We start from the raw sequence: 19,181 nt of genomic DNA, 5'->3' as shown, positions 1-19,181 counted from the left end.
CTAACAATTTATTCATGATGTAGCAATTCAAAGGAACGCGTGGAATGTGAGTAATTAATTAATTTAATTACTTATTATTTTTATATTGCTAATATCATGATTAGGTTTATTTATATTTGATTTGACTAATGAATTTATTGTTAAATTGATTCCAATATTAATGTTTTTTTTATTATATTTATTGATCACCATATATATTGCATCTTTAAAGGGAATATGTAATTCGAAATCACGCCTAATAAGATAATTTGGACAACCGGTTTAGGTTCCTTTTTAATCTTGTTGTTTAATCAAGTGATCACTAATATTTTAGAATTATATGTTGCATTAATATTCAACCAATTTAGCTTAATAATAGTTTGGAGCGAATTGAATCTTTGTTTGTATGCCTTTGAGATCGCGGGAATTACTTTTCACTATAAGAATCGAGTAGAGGCCAATACGGGCGAATGTGACTCCATGACTCACTTCGTACCATCATCCCCGATCCTCCTTTCGTGGTTCCGAACCATATGGAGTTAGTAATCTCATGGATTATGAATGGGGTGTAACCTTCACGGGTCAATCGTTGTTGCCTATCGTTGTCCCTTTATCGTGGTTGGCTTTTATGATCCGTGAACGGTTTACAAGTTCCTTAAAAACTTGTTGGCGGCTCCCTACTTTCCTTGTCCCTAATCGTATATGTCAATTCCCACTTCCTATGAGTGCCAAGCATATTCACCACATGCTTTTAACGTAGGCGCACTTCGAACGACGCCTACAATTTGGCGACTCCACTGGGGAGGATTCTTGGTTATTTATCGATTTGAGTGATCGATATTTAATTAAGATGAGTGGATGAGACTTGAAAGATTCTTGAAAAATATTCCTGTGATTAATTTGGCATTTTTGCATATGCATAGACGTTTTAACGTCGCATTTAGGTCTGTCCCGTAGGAAAAATTGAATAACTTGATTGCGTACGAAGGAAAACAGGGCACCAGTCAGATTTTCTGACTGCCGTGCCACGGCAAAATTTGTCGTGTCACGGTACGATACACCGTCCTTGTCGTATCACGGCAATCCTAAAATCAGTCCGGTGGCTTATTTTCTCTTCTCACAGTCAACTTCCTTTTATTTTTCTGAAAAAACGTATGTGTTCTACATACGTCTTAGCCCCGGGGGATTTAAGCTCTATCAACCCAAAAACGCTCATGGCAATAAGGGTTCATCCGAGTTATTAAATCCACCCAAACCATGGAGTCGAGTTCGATTTCCGCGACACGGGACTGTCCACCGTGTCACGGCACAGTCAACCGTGGCGCGGTGGACCTGCAGCAAAAAAAAAAAAAAGAAAAAAAAAAGGGTAAAAAGTCTGCCGCGCCACGGGAAACTCTACCGTGTCACGGAAAATTTCCACCGTGACACGGTGGATTTCCAAAAAAAAAAAAAAATCCCATGGCACGGGAAAGTTCACCGTGTCACGGCAATTTCCACCGTGACACGGTGGATTTTCCAGAAAAAAAAAACCGCGTCAGTCAAGTCTTCCGTGTTAATTTGGTCCTCGCGTCAGCCATTTTGGTTATTGTTCACATGTCTAGCCATACGATCATACCACGAGTCTTATAACATCACTTAGTCACTCACGAGTCAAGTATAGTCCACACACTTTCTTTATGTTCCGACTCGAGTCGTGCACTAGGTCGTTTATGATCGTATATTAGGTTCATGCACCTTTTTTTCGACATAATAAAAAAATGAGTGGAGTTTTCTCACCTGTTTTCAAATGTCTATTTTTTCCTTCCTTTCCTATCTTGAGCAATGAGTCAAACAATTAAGTGAATTATTTTTATTTCACAGTACTTGGTCAAGGAACAGGGATAGATTAATACGGTTCGAGTCATTACCGCAACAATCTCTCAGATCTAATAGGCGTTCAAAGAGAACTTTGCCATCTCCATTACGCATCACCTTTCAATGGCCACTAAAGAAGATATTGAGAATATCAACAAATCCATCGAGGCACTGTCTGCCATGATGCAAACCCTTACAACTAGGGTCACTACCATGGAACAAAACAAGGTCACTGTTTCCACCCTTGACAAACTGAAGGAACAAATGAGTAAGATTTCCGAGGATTTCACTTATGTGGAACGGCCTCCCACTCCTTTGGATGTGAAGGACAGACTCCCTGAAAAGTTCTCCATTGCTAATATTCCAAAGTTCAAGCCTACTGACAATCCAATATTCCATTTGAAGGCGTTCTCTACAACCATGGCTCTTAAGGGATTGGACGTAACACTCTTCCCTACGGTGTTCCCTCTCTCCTTATAAAATGCTTGCCAACAATGGTTTTATTCCTTAGATGTCAAGCATACTGCGACTTGGCAAGATGTCACCGACAGTTTCATGAACCGTTACAAGTGTAACATTCAAACTAAAACTTCTGAACGTGAACTCTCCATTCTCAAACAGAAAGAGAATGAAGGCTTCACCACTTACCTGAACAGGTGGAGGGAAACAGCTTCACTCCTGGTAGATCCCCCCAAAGAAAGAGAGATTTTTCGCCTCTTTATTCAAAATCTGACTCATAGATATAGGGAACATCTCAAATTTCTTCCACTGAACACTTTCGAAGCTGTATATGACATCGGCACCAATATCGAGGATGAGCTAATAAAGACTGCTGGTAGTAACAATAATAACACTTGGAAAAACAAGAAGAACGACCATCCTTCTTCTTCGTCTTCTAAGCACGAAAATACTACCAATAATATAAGCCAAGTTGATCTCAATGAAGTGTTAGCTCTTGATACTCCATTGCTCAAGAAGAAAAGAACTTACAATCCTTTAGGAATGACTTATGATGCGGCCTTTGATCGCCTTTACAGTCAAGGCTTGATCACACCTATTAGGCCATTTCCAAAGCCAAAACCTGAATAAAGGAGCGCCAAATGGAATCCCAATGCCCATTGCAAGTACCATCAAGGAAGGGGCCACACTACGGAGCAATGTTGGAATTTGAAGGACGTCATTCAAGACTTGGTGGATGCAAACAAACTTCCTGTCCCTCCAGGCGGCAAGAAGTAATGAACACAAGGCGCACAGCAGATCCTTCGTGCAAGATTTCATGATTTCTTTCTTTATCATTCATCTCCATTCCCCATTCATGTCTAGCATAGGTTTTCCATTTTGATTTTTTATATGTTTCATGTGTTTCGTTCACCTTTTCCAATAATAAAATGAGCAATTTTCCTTTACATCTCGATCATAGAATTTTTCATTCATTCATTCATTCTCAATAAAAAAAATCAATTACCGAACTAAACCCAAGGTACACCAATGACTTGAGGCACCTTTGCAACCATGTCATTCCCTGTTAACCGTTCAGTCACATTCCATTTCTTCATCAACCATTTTGAGCCTCGTCTAACGTTTGGCCTTCATTTCTTCAACCCACATTCACTTAACCCTGGGATTGGAAGATGTGTAATTGTATAACATTCAAAAAGAAAGTAAAAAAAAAAAAGCAACAAAGCAACAATAAAACAATGTCTAAAGGCAAGTGTTCTAATGTCTTTGATATGAACACGTCTCAAATTGTGTCTCTCATCGAGTGCTTGGTACCGTGCCTGAGAAACATGAATGCTAAGTGAGTGATGGACCGCATGATCTGAGATTGTCTACATTGATTCAAAAGAATAAAAAAAAAGAAATTTAAAACAAAAAAAAAGTTGAAAATAAACTTGCAAAATTCAAAATTTTCAAATTCACAATTACACATCTTGGGGGCTTCTCTCGGATCTTGAGCCTTTTACCCCTTTCTTCCTTAAACCATAAACTTAACCACATTACAACCCTTGAAAGACCTCTTTGAGGTGTACATACACTTGTGCAAAGTTCGGTTAGAGCTACGTTCGGCCTGATTCCTAACAGATACGTAGGCAACCTCGCATCGAGGTGCGGCCACATTCATATTCATACCTATACATGATCGAGTCAAAGAATATCCAATTCTTATCTCTATATCCCTACCCATTTAGAGCTAGACTTGTGGGCTTGAACCCACATCACATTAGCTTACCCAGCCTAAATAGTCACCATTTTGACTCTTCTCACATAAATTTCCATCACCATAACCTTTGCAGTCAGCCTTAGTATCACTTTCACACACTTCTTTCACACATCCATATCCATATCAATCATCCTTCCCTTTAAGAGCCCTTTATCATGAAATCTTGTTTCAACACTGTGCATGTTTCATCATATTTAAAGACAACATTCAGTAGAAGAAACATTGTATACTTTCTTAGCTTCCTGACCTGAGCAATGTTCATTGTTTTGCATAATGTGCTAAGAAACATTTATATATCAATGATTTTTAATCATACAAAGCATATCGTGCTTAGCTCCTTGACCTAAGCAACGTTCATTATGCAATACTCACTATACGTGCCTAGCTTCCAGACCTAAGTGACGTTCAAAATCGCTTCTTTACACCATATATGATGCTTAGCTACATGACTTAAGTTCATTCATCTATCGTGTCACATGATGTAATTTTCCTTAGCCTCCTGGCCTAAGAACATGCATCATGCATACATTATTTTCAGGACAAGCAATTCAATCCATACGATTCATTTCGTCTTGCTAAAGGAGGAAGTTCAAAACATCTTTCCTTTTTCATTATTTTATTTTGGGGAAGTTCAAAAACTTTTTCCAAGTTTTCATCGAAGGAAGTTCGAAAATAAAAGTTCAGTTTTCACATCTTTCTTTTTCGGGAGAAAGTCGGTACCCTCCACTCATGACAAAAATTGACAGAAAATTTTTGCTTTTGCATCTTCGTTTGCTTGTGTCTGCACACACACATATACACACACACACACATACTCACAAGTCATACACATGTCATGTCACATCAAGTCAAACTTGGTCAAGTTAGTGGTCAAGTCAATCACAGTATATATGAGTCCATTGGCAAATTTATTTTTGCAGGTCTTATCTACAGCCCACGTCCGGGGACAAACGGACCATTTACAGCCCACGTCCGGGGACAAGCGGACCATCTACAGCCCACGTCCGGGGACAAGAGGACCATCTACAGCCCACGTCCGGGGACAAGCGGACCATCTACAGCCCACGCCCGGGGACAAGCGGACCACCATAATTTCATGACGCAAGGTTCTCGATACACAGAGACTTGCAATCTCATCATCTTTCAACTTTCCTCAAGCATGGAAAGTATTATCCGGCGGATTTTTCTTCAAGTATAGAAAACCGCCAAATCGGCTTTCCTCAAGCATGGAAGGCATTATCGGTGGAATTCTTCAAGCATAGAATGACACCATATTCATCAGTCGGCTTTCCTCAGGCTTGGAAAGCGTTATCGGTGGATTTTTCTTCAAGTATAGAAAACCGCCAAGTCGGCTTTCCTCAAGCTTGGAAAGCGTTATCGGTGGATTTTTCTTCAAGTATAGAAAACCGCCAAGTCGGCTTTCCTCAAGCATGGAAAGCATCATCGGTGGATTTCTTCAAGCATAGAATGACACCAAATTCATACGTCGACTTTCCTCAAGCATGGAAAGTATTATCCAGTAGGTTTCTTTAGGCTTAGAAAACTACCAAACTCCTCAGTCGGCTTTCCTCAGGCATGGAAAGCGTTTCAACAGACGTCATCTGGTGGATTCCTTCAAGCATAGGAAGCTACCAAGCTCATTTGCCACCAATACACTAGTGTTAGATAAGCATTCTATCCCTTTACTCTTTTATCTGTAGAACTAACATTTTTCTGCAGGTATCGGGGTATACAGAATGATTTAGGATAGCATAACGTCTTAAATCATTCTCCATCCCTATCAGCTACTTTGACAATCGTTTTCGAAACGGACGTTTCTACAAACTCAGTCAAAGTGGGGGCTTCTGTAGACACCTAAAAATGTCTCCCCAAAACCAAACCCGTTGATGAACACCTTTCACCGCCATTATTGGTCAAGTTGATTATTTAATATTTGGAGTGCTTAAATCCATGTTCTATCCAAAATATTTCATGAACCAATCCAATTTCTAGTTCATTTCCCTAAACCATAACCTATTTTCCACTTTTCGTGTCCACTGAGAGAAACTGATTTTATGGCTATAAAATTTTGATCCAATTATTATTTTGTTGGATAGGCCTTTAAATAAGCTTTCCAACCATATATCATAATCCCAATTCCGAGCTATAACGAAAAAGATATGAGCAAAAACACCAAACTCGGCCTAAAACCGACACCCTTCCACTAAAACAGCCATATATTAAAATATAAATGTTATTTTGACTTGATTATAATTGGGTTGGAAAGTACACTTGATAAGCTTTCCAATGATATATTATATGCCTCATTCCGAGTTACGGATCAAAAGTTATGATGGGTTTAAAAACGGGTAAAAACCTAGAATCACCGCGCACAGTGCAATTCCACCGTGTCACGGGAAATTGCACCGTCTGACGGTGGGAATCCCCGTGACACGGTTCCCTTGCTGTGACGCGGGGCTATTCCGTGTCCTATTTGCGTTCTTCGTACCTAAACAACTCCCGTGTCACGGCATTTTCCACCGTGTCACGGGAATTTACACCGTCTGACGGTGGGATTCCCCGTGACACGGAGCTATTTCCGTGTAATTTCCGCGTCTCCCATACCGTGACACGGTGTACTGTACCGTGTCACGGTGGATACAGCCGTTTCACGGTACCTGTGCCGTGTCACGGGACATTCCGTGTCTTTTCCGCGTAAACCCTTAACGCGTTTTCTTTCCCGTTTTCTGAAAATTTCCCGCGTCACACTAAAAATGTACCGTGTCGCGGGAAAGTTTGTCGTCTGACGGTGGGACTTCCCGTGTCACGGTACAGTTTTCCGTGTCACGGGATACTTTTTTAGGGTTTTTATCATTTTAGGGTTCCGTGTGCTCCCTCGACACATTTTCTCTATAAATACCCCCTCATTTCTGATGTACGGGACAACAATAATCATTCTCTCTCACCTTGCACCAAAAATCATCCTCTTCTCCCTCTTTAACCTAATTTCTAGCCTCCTTATTCTTCCATAATAATTCCCCTAAGCACTCCAAGGAGTCTATACTTAACCCGAGGTTCCGTCCTTAAACCAAGGCGTGAAAGGTACAAATAACTGAGGGTTTGGACCAAATCAACTCTACATTTATTTAATTTAATTTCCGTTTGATTTATATTTTTATTGAAGTTACTAACAATTTATTCATGATGTAGCAATTCAAAGGAACGCGTGGAATGTGAGTAATTAATTAATTTAATTACTTATTATTTTTATATTGCTAATATCATGATTAGGTTTATTTATATTTGATTTGACTAATGAATTTATTGTTAAATTTCTTCCAATATTAATGTTTATTTTATTATATTTATTGATCACCATATATATTGCATGTTTAAAGGGAATATGTAATTCGAAATCACGCCTAATAAGATAATTTGGACAACCGGTTTAGGTTCCTTTTTAATCTTGTTGTTTAATCAAGTGATCACTAATATTTTAGAATTATATGTTGCATTAATATTCAACCAATTTAGCTTAATAATAGTTTGGAGCGAATTGAATCTTTGTTTGTATGCCTTTGAGATAGCGGGAATTACTTTTCACTATAAGAATCGAGTAGAGGCCAATACGAGCGAATGTGACTCCATGACTCACTTCGTACCATCATCCCCGATCCTCCTTTCGTGGTTCCGAACCATATGGAGTTAGTAATCTCATGGATTATGAATGGGGTGTAACCTTCACAGGTCAATCGTTTTTGCCTATCGTTGTCCCTTTATCGTGGTTGGCTTTTATGATCCGTGAACGGTTTACAAGTTCCTTAAAAACTTGTTGGCGGCTCCCTACTTTCCTTGTCCCTAATCGTATATGTCAATTCCCACTTCCTATGAGTGCCAAGCATATTCACCACATGCTTTTAACATAGGCGCACTTCGAACGACGCCTACACTATGCTTCTTATTCTTTCTTAATAGCATGTTAGTATCATGTTAGGGTTAAAGCTTTGATTTTTATTGCTTAGTGACATGCTAGGTGTAACACCCCAATAATTCTCTCTTTAAACCTGTGAGGACCCTGAACAATATTCAAGATAATTACTGGCGTGCTACCGCCACGTGTTCAAACGTTAAGGCTTTATCAGAAAACAGCAGCGGAAAAACTAAATCAGTTATAAATAAGTTTCAAAATCAACGAATGAAACCAAATTAAGTCATACAACTTGGAACCATTAAGGCCCTTATTCAAAACCCAATAAAAGTAGTAAGTGATTAAATTCAGTGTTCAAATAAATTCAAACCCAAAAGAAATAGTGACGAATAAAATTGAATTAAAATAAATTCAAACTCGCAAAAGAAATAAAATGCAAACAACCAACTCTCTACTCAAGATCCCACAACCCTGATGAATGCTGCATGTGTAAGAACCTGTGGTAATTCTGCTCCCCAATATTAAAAGTGTAAAAATTGGATCGTCACAGGGTCATTGAAAGGCGAAGGCCATGACCAAAGAAAGACACACAAAGCACGCAATCAGCAAAGCTGAGTACATACAAAATGCAAAATAAATTAAGAAATCCATAACATGCTACTAATACTCAATCATCATGCATCATTAAATTATAGACTCAACACACGACTTAACTATTTATATTACTAAGACTCCATTAATTAATAATAGGTAATCATTATTTTTATTCATTGGATTACGCAATAGACAAGGTTGTCCAACCCATGCTCCATTTGGAACATAAATAAAAGAAAAACCCCATGCCTCCTTTCGGAAACATCAATAAACATCCAACGACCACGGGCGCGACTCCGTGACCGTAGTTAGTATGAGATCTCACCTAACTCCTAGCTTTGAAAAATATTTGAAATAAGAGACTCGTAGATCAGACGGCCTCGAGAAAAGTACACGACTAATACCCCATGTACCCCAACCCCTGATTGTCATTACTCCAGAAGTGCACCAATCCAGAGTTTTATTGCTCATCCATCTTGCACTTTACGTGATTTACAGGTTTAGACTTGGTGATGACTCATATGCATAACAATACAATCAATCCAATATCAATTCAATCAAGTAAAACAACTTTTCAATTTCAATTCTTGATCTATTAGTGGCAAGCAACATTTATTATTTATTCCTTTACTACCTCGGTGTATAAACACCTTGAGTGCATAAGGCACCCCAAAACCTTAACCTCGTCTTAGAAGACTTAAATTCTTCCTTTAGTCATCCTGCTTGCATAATCATGAATGAGTAATAAATTAATCATTACACCAATCATATACCTTTGCCTCTAAGCGCACCTTGCATAATTAGAGCACAAATAATACTTGCAATATAAAATAGTGCACGTCATACGAAATTCACAATGTATAACCAAACAATTTAACTCAGTCATCCCTATACATGATACTAAGTTCTCGATCCGTCGTCCTTAAACATGCACCTAAAAGAAAGGTTTCGTAACTTGTACGTACCTTGAGCAAACGAATTGGTATGCCACTTTACTAACTGGAAATCACCTTCAATAAACTCCTCTCCTAAGCCAAATAATAACATCTCAATCAATACCCAATCAATCAAATTTACAGCAATACTAACTTACTTTAAAACCTTCAAAATCCAAATGAAACAACACTTTAAAACCTTCCCTTTAGTTAAAATTAAAGGCTTATATATAGTTATTTAAATTTTCTTCGTAAAAACCTTAAAATACACTCTTATACATGAAATTATAGCAAGTTCAAAGTCTAATAAAAATCTGAAAATTATATAAAAACCCCTAAAAATCTCCCTTTTTAATGGGTGATTAAACCCTCTTTATAAAACATTAAAAGTAGTACTTAGAAACTATTTCCAACACTTAAAACTTCAATAAAAACATATATTTATGCTTAATTAACTTTAAACATAATTAATTTTATTAATCAAACTCAAGGATAATATTTTAAGTATAAAAAAAACTTCGTTAAAATCAAAAACTGCCCGAAAATCATATTTAGAGGCTGAATTTGACCACGAAAAGGTGGTGCTTTTTACCAAAGGTAGAGATTCTTTTATAAAACGTTGTTTCCACATTGAAAACACTACTTTTTCATCAAAATCGGTTGAGTTCAGAATCTGATCGGGATTAAAACGGGATTAATATTAACGAACGAAAATCTAAAAATTAAAACACGAATCTATGTGTTCAAAATAATCTGGAATTAAGTTAAACTAATCAGTAGTTATAATCACCAAAATTTCAAAACATCATTACTATAAAAGCCCTAAATCAATTGTTCATAAAAACCCTAAAATCATGATTTTCAATAAATTGAAACCCTAGGTTTATAATTCATAAAATATGAAATTTATAACATAAATATAATCTGAAATTTATAATCTTTATACCATTAAAATATAATTTGATACTAAAAATATAATCTTTATACTAAAATCAAAACCCAAAATAATTAAATTAACATTAAGCAAAATAATGAAACAAAGGAGGATGAAAATAAGACTAACCTTTTTGTGTGGGAATTTTTTGGAGATTCATGGGGTATTTATAGGAGAGAATTATTGTAGGGTAAAAAGAAAGATTGGGCCTCATAAAAATAATGGGTCGATTAAGTAAGTAAACAAATGGGTTAAGCTTGTGTGATTGGACATAAATTGTATAATAAAGGTGCATAAAATAATTTGTTCAAATAATTTTCGACCCAGATTAATAATTTGAAACTTTTGAAATTAAATTATGAAAAATAACAAATAAATATTATAAATAAAATAAATTTTCATTTATAAAATATTTAAAAATACGGGGGATTACACCAGGGTTTGTTATTAATATTGTTAGTATCATGCCTAGGATCTTGCTATTATGCTTTAACATGATTATTTTAATTATCATTATTATTTTTTATAATTGTTATAATTATTGTGATTATTATTATGTTGCTTGATATTATTTATTGTTATTGCTTGATCACACCTTTTATGCATGTTTAAAGGGAATTAGTACTTGTAATCACGCTTAATAAAATAATTAATAATCTTGTTTAGGGTTAATTTGATTATAATTCAAGTGATCGCCAATAATAGTTTATTTATGCATTAATATTCAACCAACATAGATAAACAGGTTTAGGGTTAATCCTATTGATTGCATGTTAGTAAAAAAGCGCACATGAATACGTTCAGAATAAAGTAGAGACCTATTATTAGGGCAGGTTCAATCTTTTTTAGGTTGGATTTGTACCTTCATCCCCGAACTACCAGTCATGGTTCCAGACCTATTGGAGTTGACGATCTCCTGAATCGTTAAGGGGTGTAACGTTCACCTTGTGAATGGTTTACAAGTTCCTAAAACTTGTTGGCGACTCTTTTGCTCTATTTTCTTTCCCTTTAGACGCCACCGTACTTTAGTTTATGATCACAGTGTGGTTCAAGCTACGGAGAATGCTTGAAATATTCCCTACATTAGGTCTATCATGTTATTATATGCTTGTTTGAGAGAATGATGTCTCAAAAAAACTTGAAAAATATCAAAGATAATTCAGGGTCAAGCATTATTATATTTTAACTATATCTTACTTGTGCCACTAGCAGAGAGCATTTCATCTTAATCTAGTAACAGACCATGATCATCTATATAAATAAATTTTGGGGCCATAAAGGTGGTTATAAATACTGAAATAATTTTGCATGAAAATTTAATTAAGGTGACTGATGAATTTATATCCAATGAAAAGCATTAAACCGAAATATTTTGGGTCTATGGCACTAACTTTTGATTTTTCAGCTCTTATCTAGTGTTTTCTCTTAGAGGGAGTTCTCATTGTTTGTGACTTGTGATTTGGTGATTTTAGCTTGTTTTTCGTAGAGCTACTGTATGATTGATTTTCCTTATCTTTTCCATCAACTATTATTATAGAACACCCCCAAAAATGTTGAATCATTATTAAGCCCCCAATAATTTCTTCTTTATGAGTGACCAAGACTGAAAAAACAGAAACTAAAGACTAATCATGGCTAATAATGAATTGAGTACCTATTTCTAACGTTGAAGAAACTAATGACTTATCATAATTAATCTCCTTTCCTTCCATGTTCATATGTTTGTTGGTTTTCTTTTATTATGAATTATTACTCGTAGAATTTTATGCTTTAATTGTTGTTTTTATAGTTCTTTTTTATTCATCTACGAGTTGGTTTTACTTTTCTTGGATTTTTTGATCTTTTGATTCACTTACGAAGGCAGACATGGCCTTCTTTGTCATAGACCATAGCAGCCTAGGCAAGATAAATTAACATAAGCTACCTAATAATCTATCTTCAGACTACATATATTCTAATACAATTAAAACAAGGAATTAACCTTTAACTTTTTTTTTCAGTCTAACATGTTTATTTATCCTTCTATGCTAAATTTTAATTGTTGTTAGCTCCAGCTTGCTGGTTGGTTTTGTCAATGCACAGAAGAGAGTTGTTCATATCTGTGCATTATATTGTTGGGGCTCTAATTACAGCAATTGGACCCGATTACAGGATTTTAAATTTATAGTAGTATGTTTCTTGGGTAATTCCAAGTTTCTCTTCTTGATAAACAAGAAGCGTTTCTCATGAGGGTAAATTTGGAATTACCTGTTGACGGAGTGAACCTACCGTTACCCCCTTGTTCAACTTACCCCCTTTTGCAATTTACCACTGTCGTGAGTACTGCCCATAATTAGTTCCCACCTCCGGCGATAAATCGTCGAAAGCGGGAGACAAATTTGAGGTGTCGATCAATTAAAAGGACTGCTAACAGTAGGAATAAGCTTCAATGGAGGGAATTGAGTCTAAAAGGAGGAATTCGAACTCGATGACAACTTCAATGGAGGAATTATTCAAGTTCGATGACAGCGTCAATGGAGGAAGGTAACCCTTACCCTTTGGAGTTAACCATGCCATAAATTTTACCCTTTCTTATTGGGTTTTTCGTTTGATTTTGGCGGCGAAGCCGCCTATGTTCGCCGCCGATAATGGTGGTTGTCCCCGGTGTAGACGAAAGAGGAAGATGATGGGGTGACGGTGGGGACGAAAGAGGAAGATGATGAGGTGACGGTGGGGACGAAAGAGGAAGGTGATGGTGGAGGTGTTTGTTGTCGGTGGAGGTGGAGGTGAAGGCAAGCTGAAATGGAACGCCGCTAACGTTACACCATGTATCGGCTTCTTCAGTAGTCCACGTGACTTCCTCAATGGAACTCACAGTCAGCATTTATTCAGCTTAAAAACCATTTGTTTACAACTTCCTAGGCGTTTTTATTACACATTTGCCACTAGAGAAACACTTCTTGTTTATCAAGAAGAGAAACTGGGGCGCCCCATGTTTCTTTATTTACGATGTCGGTATTGGAAAAATTATCTCGATCATTCTTCTTTTGCTTGAGAAGTGATTGTATGATACTATGATTTTTACCATATTGTAACTCACATTGCGGTCCAATAAAAAACATGAGTACTTTTAATGATTTTAATTGATACTTTATTTTAGGTTGCATATATAGGATCAAATGGATCAAGATGAAGTATTGGAGTAGCAAGTAACAATGCCACAAGAAATAAGCTTACATATATATGTAGCTTCCGACTGATGTCTCTTTGCAACTACGCTCCTTACTGTTTTAGGAATTTTGTTTTATGGTCTAGAGACCGAAGTTGACTTTTTTTTGGATTATTATATTTTTGTTGGATTTTTTTGTAAGAAAATATGAAATTATATTAATTCAAATTATTGTCTATCGTATATGTTAATTTCACATTCATGGTTGTTGTACATGTTAATATTATGTTAATGTATTTGAAAAAAAAAGTGCATACATATTTAAAGAATCATAGTATTAGTAGTAGTAGAAATAATAAATGTTAGAGTACCTATTAATTAACAAGATGTTACATTGATTTACAAAAAGTGATACATAATGACGAATAAAGTGATACTATCACTAATAGAAAAAATGTTATTTGTAACTGGCGAAATTGACTTTTTGTAACTGGCATTGTTGGTTGCGAATGCCACCGTTACAACTAGTGAAAATTATTTGTAACCGGTTAATGTTAGTTACAAATAATGTACTATTCGTAACTGGCTTAACCTAATGCCAGTTACAAAAAGTCTATTTTCCAAGTTAGAAAGCATACTATTCGTAACTGGCACTAAGTTAAGCCGGTTACAATTAGGGTATTATTAGTAACTGGCAAATCTTAACGCCGGTTACGAATATATTTTTTTATTTTTTTTCTAAAAAATACTTTTAGTAACTAGCATTAGATTACGCCAGTTACAAATAAATAAATAATTTTTTTATATAAATATTTGATTCGAATACAATTATGGTAGTATATCCTATAAAACGACCCATCGTGAAATGGGTTACAGTGAGAGTTGGGGAAGAAGAGAAGGATAAAAGAGACAGAACTTGAACTTTTCAACCTCTATAAATCTCTATTTCCTTTTGAAGTCTACATACATGATACAAGTATCTCATAATAAAATAAATAAATCAACTGACACACCCAAAAGCTCTAAAGATGGCTCACACAAATTGAAATGAGATATGAGGAGGAAAGACCCTGTTTTCTGCAAAGCTTCAAGAAGGCAGATGTTCTTTGCACAGCCGTTTCCCAAGGTCTCGGGGCTCATATCTAGAGCCTTTTAACTTTATGACCTCACTTGATACTCCCATGCACGAGTTAGAGCTTTGAAACCCTTGAAAGGCCGATTCGCTACATTTGACACTTCAAGCTTATCTATTTTCAGGCCAGAAAGAGCAATACCCATGACGCGGAACTCTGCTACCTACAAAAGTTGGGAATACATGAAGCTTTTCAAATCCTGCTTCAAGCATTAATGTTCTTGTCAAATTAGGGGCTTTGTCCTTTGGTATTCCGCCAATAGACCAAGAACAGACCTGGATTTGTGTACAATAATGTAAGTTCATGGATCAGTCAAGTCTAACAACTCCCCCCTACAAAAGAAGAAAAAGAAAGAAAAAAACAATCAATCATTCGTTTAAAGCTAAATAAGGAAAGGTAATCTTTGTACTAATAGCTGGAATCATATAAAAATGTTACCTTGTTAGCAAGGATGTCCACTGTTCCATGATTTTCTGTCAGATCTGAAGTTACAACACAAGGATGAGAAACGGAGAGTAACTGAGAAACTAGCTGATGAATTAAGGAATTCAGTTCTGAATCTTAGCTCTGAATTCAGTTTTGAAATTCATCTCTGAATTCAGTTCTGAAATTCATCTCTGAATTCAGTTCTGAAATTCAGCTCTGAATTCAGTTCTGAAATTTAGCTCTACCCAATTTCAAAGCCATCACAATAGCGACTAGTTCATTTTCTCTAAGTTTCCTACACTAGTTCATTTTCTCTACGGTGCCTATAATGAGAAGGTTCATATCAAATAACCAATGGGAAATTAATCACAAATAACATAAGCAATTTACAATACAGATCGTTAAAAAATTAATATAGGATGTAGAAGTAAGAAACTCAGTGTTTTTTTTTTTTTTTTTTTTTTTTGGAAATCCACAACAATTACTTGATAGAGCCAACAATTAAATATAAGTGAAGCCACCACAGCTAAGATAGAGAAAAACTGATTTATTTGGGGAAGATCCTTGTTATATTTTCGGATATTCAAATTGATCTAAACTGATCAGGTTAGTCATTAACTTATTATTGGATAGCATCATGAAATTAATCAATTTTTACCCACTACACAGCACATGAAAAGATGCAGCGATTCATACCTAGTCCTTGATACACATGCTCATTGCCGTTATATATGTCAGATTTAAAGATTGTGCGGTAATTTTCAGCAAATGCAATATAGTGTGCAGCCCCAACCTAACAACAATAAAAACAACAAATGTTGGTATTAAATATAAACTACTCCAAAAGCAAAGGTAATTGACAATGCACAAATTTAATGTTTTGGTCTTCCACAAAGATACTCAAAGAAAAACTGTGCAACCCCATTGCAGCAAGCAGTCAAGTAAAATATGATGATTACCTTTTTCTGGAATCCGACAATCCCTCAGAGAACTCAATTTGACAATTTGGTATGACAGAAACATAAGTCTTTAAGACCACATATTTGACAATTTGGTACGTAATAAATAGATAAACGACCACATAAATCTGACATAGAACTCAATCGTGTACCTTTGGCATATCGGAGATAGCAGCGCCAAGAAAAATCTTGGAATTAGACCAATTTGATAATTGAATAAAAATTATCAAATTTATCAAACCTGATATTTGTTCGGGAAGTAATTTATCTTTGATTTTAGAGTAGGGATTAACTTTGAAGAACAAGACAGGTAAACAACGCCACAAGTTAATTAATTATCAATTAGCGTGACAAATTTTGTAGCAAATTCGTACATTAATAATGGACAAAAATAAATAATACACCTACCTGATGCTTGCAAGATTTAAAGGTAGGCTCCATATTAATCACAAAATACAAATTACAAGGTTAAACAATACCAATCAAATACACCAGTATAAATATAATCAAAGGTGGCCCAACACTAAATGCTTGATTAAATCCAAAAAACCACTCAATTATATATGGGGGAAGGATTTACAGAGAAAAACAAGGGTGCTAAACAATAAAAATAGCAACTTTAACAAGAAAACTTTGATTCAACTATCAAATTAGGCTCATAATCTTGTAATTTTCGAGGCTATATCATGTGAATTAGATGAATAGGGAAAAACTAATTCAATTTCATACCTCAAACTCGGCTGGAATAGCAACTCTCAGAATAAGGTTATGAGTTAGCAAAGGCAATTTCTGCATAGCACAAGTAGATTAGCTAAAAAAAGACATTGGTAGTAAAATGACAAACATCCTATGTCATATTATATCAACCTTAGCTTGCATCACTTATCTCCAAGACATATCGAAATTCGAGCCATCAAGCAAACATATTTGCTATGCCACTGAAAGGTATTAGTACATTTCAAGCTTGTAAATTATGGTATTGCATACGTAATAGCTCAGTGTACTAAAAATTGATGATTCTCTCACGATAAAAAAACAATCATACCCACCTAAAATTAAACCCAAATTAAATCCAAAAAAAAAAAAAAGCAAAGCAAAAAAAAAAAGCAAAAAATTCAACCAGCCCAAACACTTCCATCAATACGAAGAACTGCAGCAGCAACAAGATAGTGGCCATTTCGAATAAATTGTAAATATTAATACAATTGATTTCCCTCTTTTACACAATTAAGAAGAAGAGGAGAACCTGGACAGCGGAATTAACGGCGATGTGAGACAAACTGATGAACCCCATACCCACGAATCTCCCTCTCTCGCTACACCATACCGAATGGAGTTTTTGATTTTCTTCAGGAGTACCTAGATTGTGAAGTTGATATTCGATGATCACAAAAGAAAATATCTTCAGCTCAAGAGGTGCTTAAAAGGAAGATAAATATATCAAAAGCTACTTCAATCGAGGACTCAAAGGTACACTTCAATGGCAGAGGCTCAAATCTAACATTTCATCAAACGATTTAAGGGAGAATTTCAAGAAAGAGAAAAGCAAAACTAAACCCTAAAGTTGCTACCAAGTCGATTGAAAAATTAATTACCCCAATTCTCAAAAATCCCACAAAATCAAGTTGAATTTGAGTACTTTAAACGATTCAAATTCATCACCCGAAGAAGGTGGAAAGAAAGCAAATTTAGGAGCCCAACTGACAATTATATTTATAATGAACCTTAGGAGAAATTGGTATTCGATAATTACAGCAATAAAAAAGGAAAAAAAATGCTTACTTGAGTAACCGCTTCAATGACTAAGGGAAAGCTCGAAAACTACTTCGATGAACTAAAAACCCTAGCGTTAGCCATGGAAAGAGGGAAACGGAACGGTGATTGATGCCATTTTTGGCGATTTGAGGAAGAAGATTAAGGGAAAATGAGAAAAGATTGAGGGAAATGAGAAAAACAGGAAAGAGAAAGAAGGGGCCAAAGAGGACGACAAAAGGAAAACCAAGAACAAGCCACTAGGTAAATTGGGCAATTCAACAAAGGGGCAGAGGGCAAAGACGTCATTTCCCTGTTCATAAGGAACAGTAAATGTGCAATAGTGGTGTCTGGGCCTTTTATATAGGTTAAAAATTAAAGATAAAGAAAGATTAAAGATTATAGAGGGGTTTAGATATAGATTTCAACAAGAAATTCCTTTTAAAAAAATCCAACGAGAAATTGTTTCCTTTCTTTAAAAAAAAATCCAACGAGAAATTGTTTCCTTTCATTAAAAAAAAACATAAAGTTATTTCCAATAACTTAATATTTGTAACTGACGTTTGTAAGTTAGTTACAAAATTTTTGGCCAAAATTTCTTTGACTTAATATTTGTAACTGTCGTTTGTAAGCTAGTTACAAATGCTTTGGTCAAAGTTTCTTTGACCTAATATTTGTAACTGGCGTTTGTAAGCTAGTTATAAACTTTTTAGTCAAAGTTTCTTTGACTTAATATTTGTAACTAACATTTATTTAGTCAGTTACTAATAAAAGTTCAAACAATGATAAACCACATATTAGTAACTGACATTTACTACGTTGGTTACTAATGTCATGACATTTGTAACTGGCATTATCTTAGTCGGTTACTATTGATGCTTTCGTAACTAGCATAACATACGCCAGTTACTAATAGGGCGTTACAAATAGCATCTTTTCTACTAGTGTATATGTCAAAAGGTGATTGAAAAATGTTACCTAATAATCAATAATGTGTTATATTAGTCTACAAAAGTGATACATAATGTCTAATATAGTGTTAATATATGATTGAAAAATGTTACTAAAGATAAGTAAGTGTTACATAAGAAATTAAAAGTAACACTTTAAAATGATACTAATAATATCAAAAAGTGTTACCTAGGAGGGTTTATAGTATTACTTTTAAAAGTGTTATCATACGTTACCCAAAGTGCTACATAAAACCTTAGGTAACATGGGCGGAAGTATCACCCAATAAAGTGCTACCTATTGTCTATAATAACACTTTTATCACTTTATGTAACACTTTTTGGGTGTTACTTAAGGTTAGTTATGTACTAGTGGGATAGACATTTGA

The 19,181-nt window shown here is 35.5% G+C and overlaps 1 protein-coding gene across 6 annotated transcripts; it reads right to left on the bottom strand.

The window, feature by feature from the left end:
- Positions 1 to 14,471: 14,471 nt before the first annotated feature.
- On the bottom strand, positions 14,472 to 18,064 carry LOC145641828 (AP-3 complex subunit mu-like). 6 transcript variants are annotated; one of them, XM_081692809.1, is made up of 7 exons: positions 17,873 to 18,064; positions 17,337 to 17,449; positions 16,958 to 17,028; positions 16,820 to 16,879; positions 15,828 to 15,924; positions 15,144 to 15,187; positions 14,472 to 14,980 (listed from the first exon to the last, which is right to left on the bottom strand). In XM_081692809.1, the coding sequence occupies exons 3-7, from the start codon at positions 16,967 to 16,969 to the stop codon at positions 14,816 to 14,818; spliced, it is 378 nt and encodes a 125-aa protein (XP_081548935.1). In that variant the 5' UTR covers positions 16,970 to 17,028; positions 17,337 to 17,449; positions 17,873 to 18,064; the 3' UTR covers positions 14,472 to 14,815. The 6 variants fall into 6 exon arrangements, 5 of the variants coding, with proteins under 5 accessions (XP_081548935.1, XP_081548937.1, XP_081548936.1 ...); XM_081692811.1 differs by lacking the exon at positions 16,958 to 17,028 and adding an exon at positions 14,981 to 15,037 and having other exon boundaries at positions 14,472 to 14,868; XM_081692810.1 differs by lacking the exon at positions 16,958 to 17,028 and having other exon boundaries at positions 14,472 to 15,037.
- Positions 18,065 to 19,181: the final 1,117 nt, after the last annotated feature.

Source organism: Chenopodium album, chromosome 8 (assembly GCF_948465745.1).
Source record: "Chenopodium album chromosome 8, dcCheAlbu1.1, whole genome shotgun sequence".
Taxonomy (NCBI): domain Eukaryota; kingdom Viridiplantae; phylum Streptophyta; class Magnoliopsida; order Caryophyllales; family Amaranthaceae; genus Chenopodium; species Chenopodium album.
The sequence above is the reverse complement of the archived record's forward strand: the minus strand, read 5'-3'. Positions and strand labels throughout refer to the sequence as shown.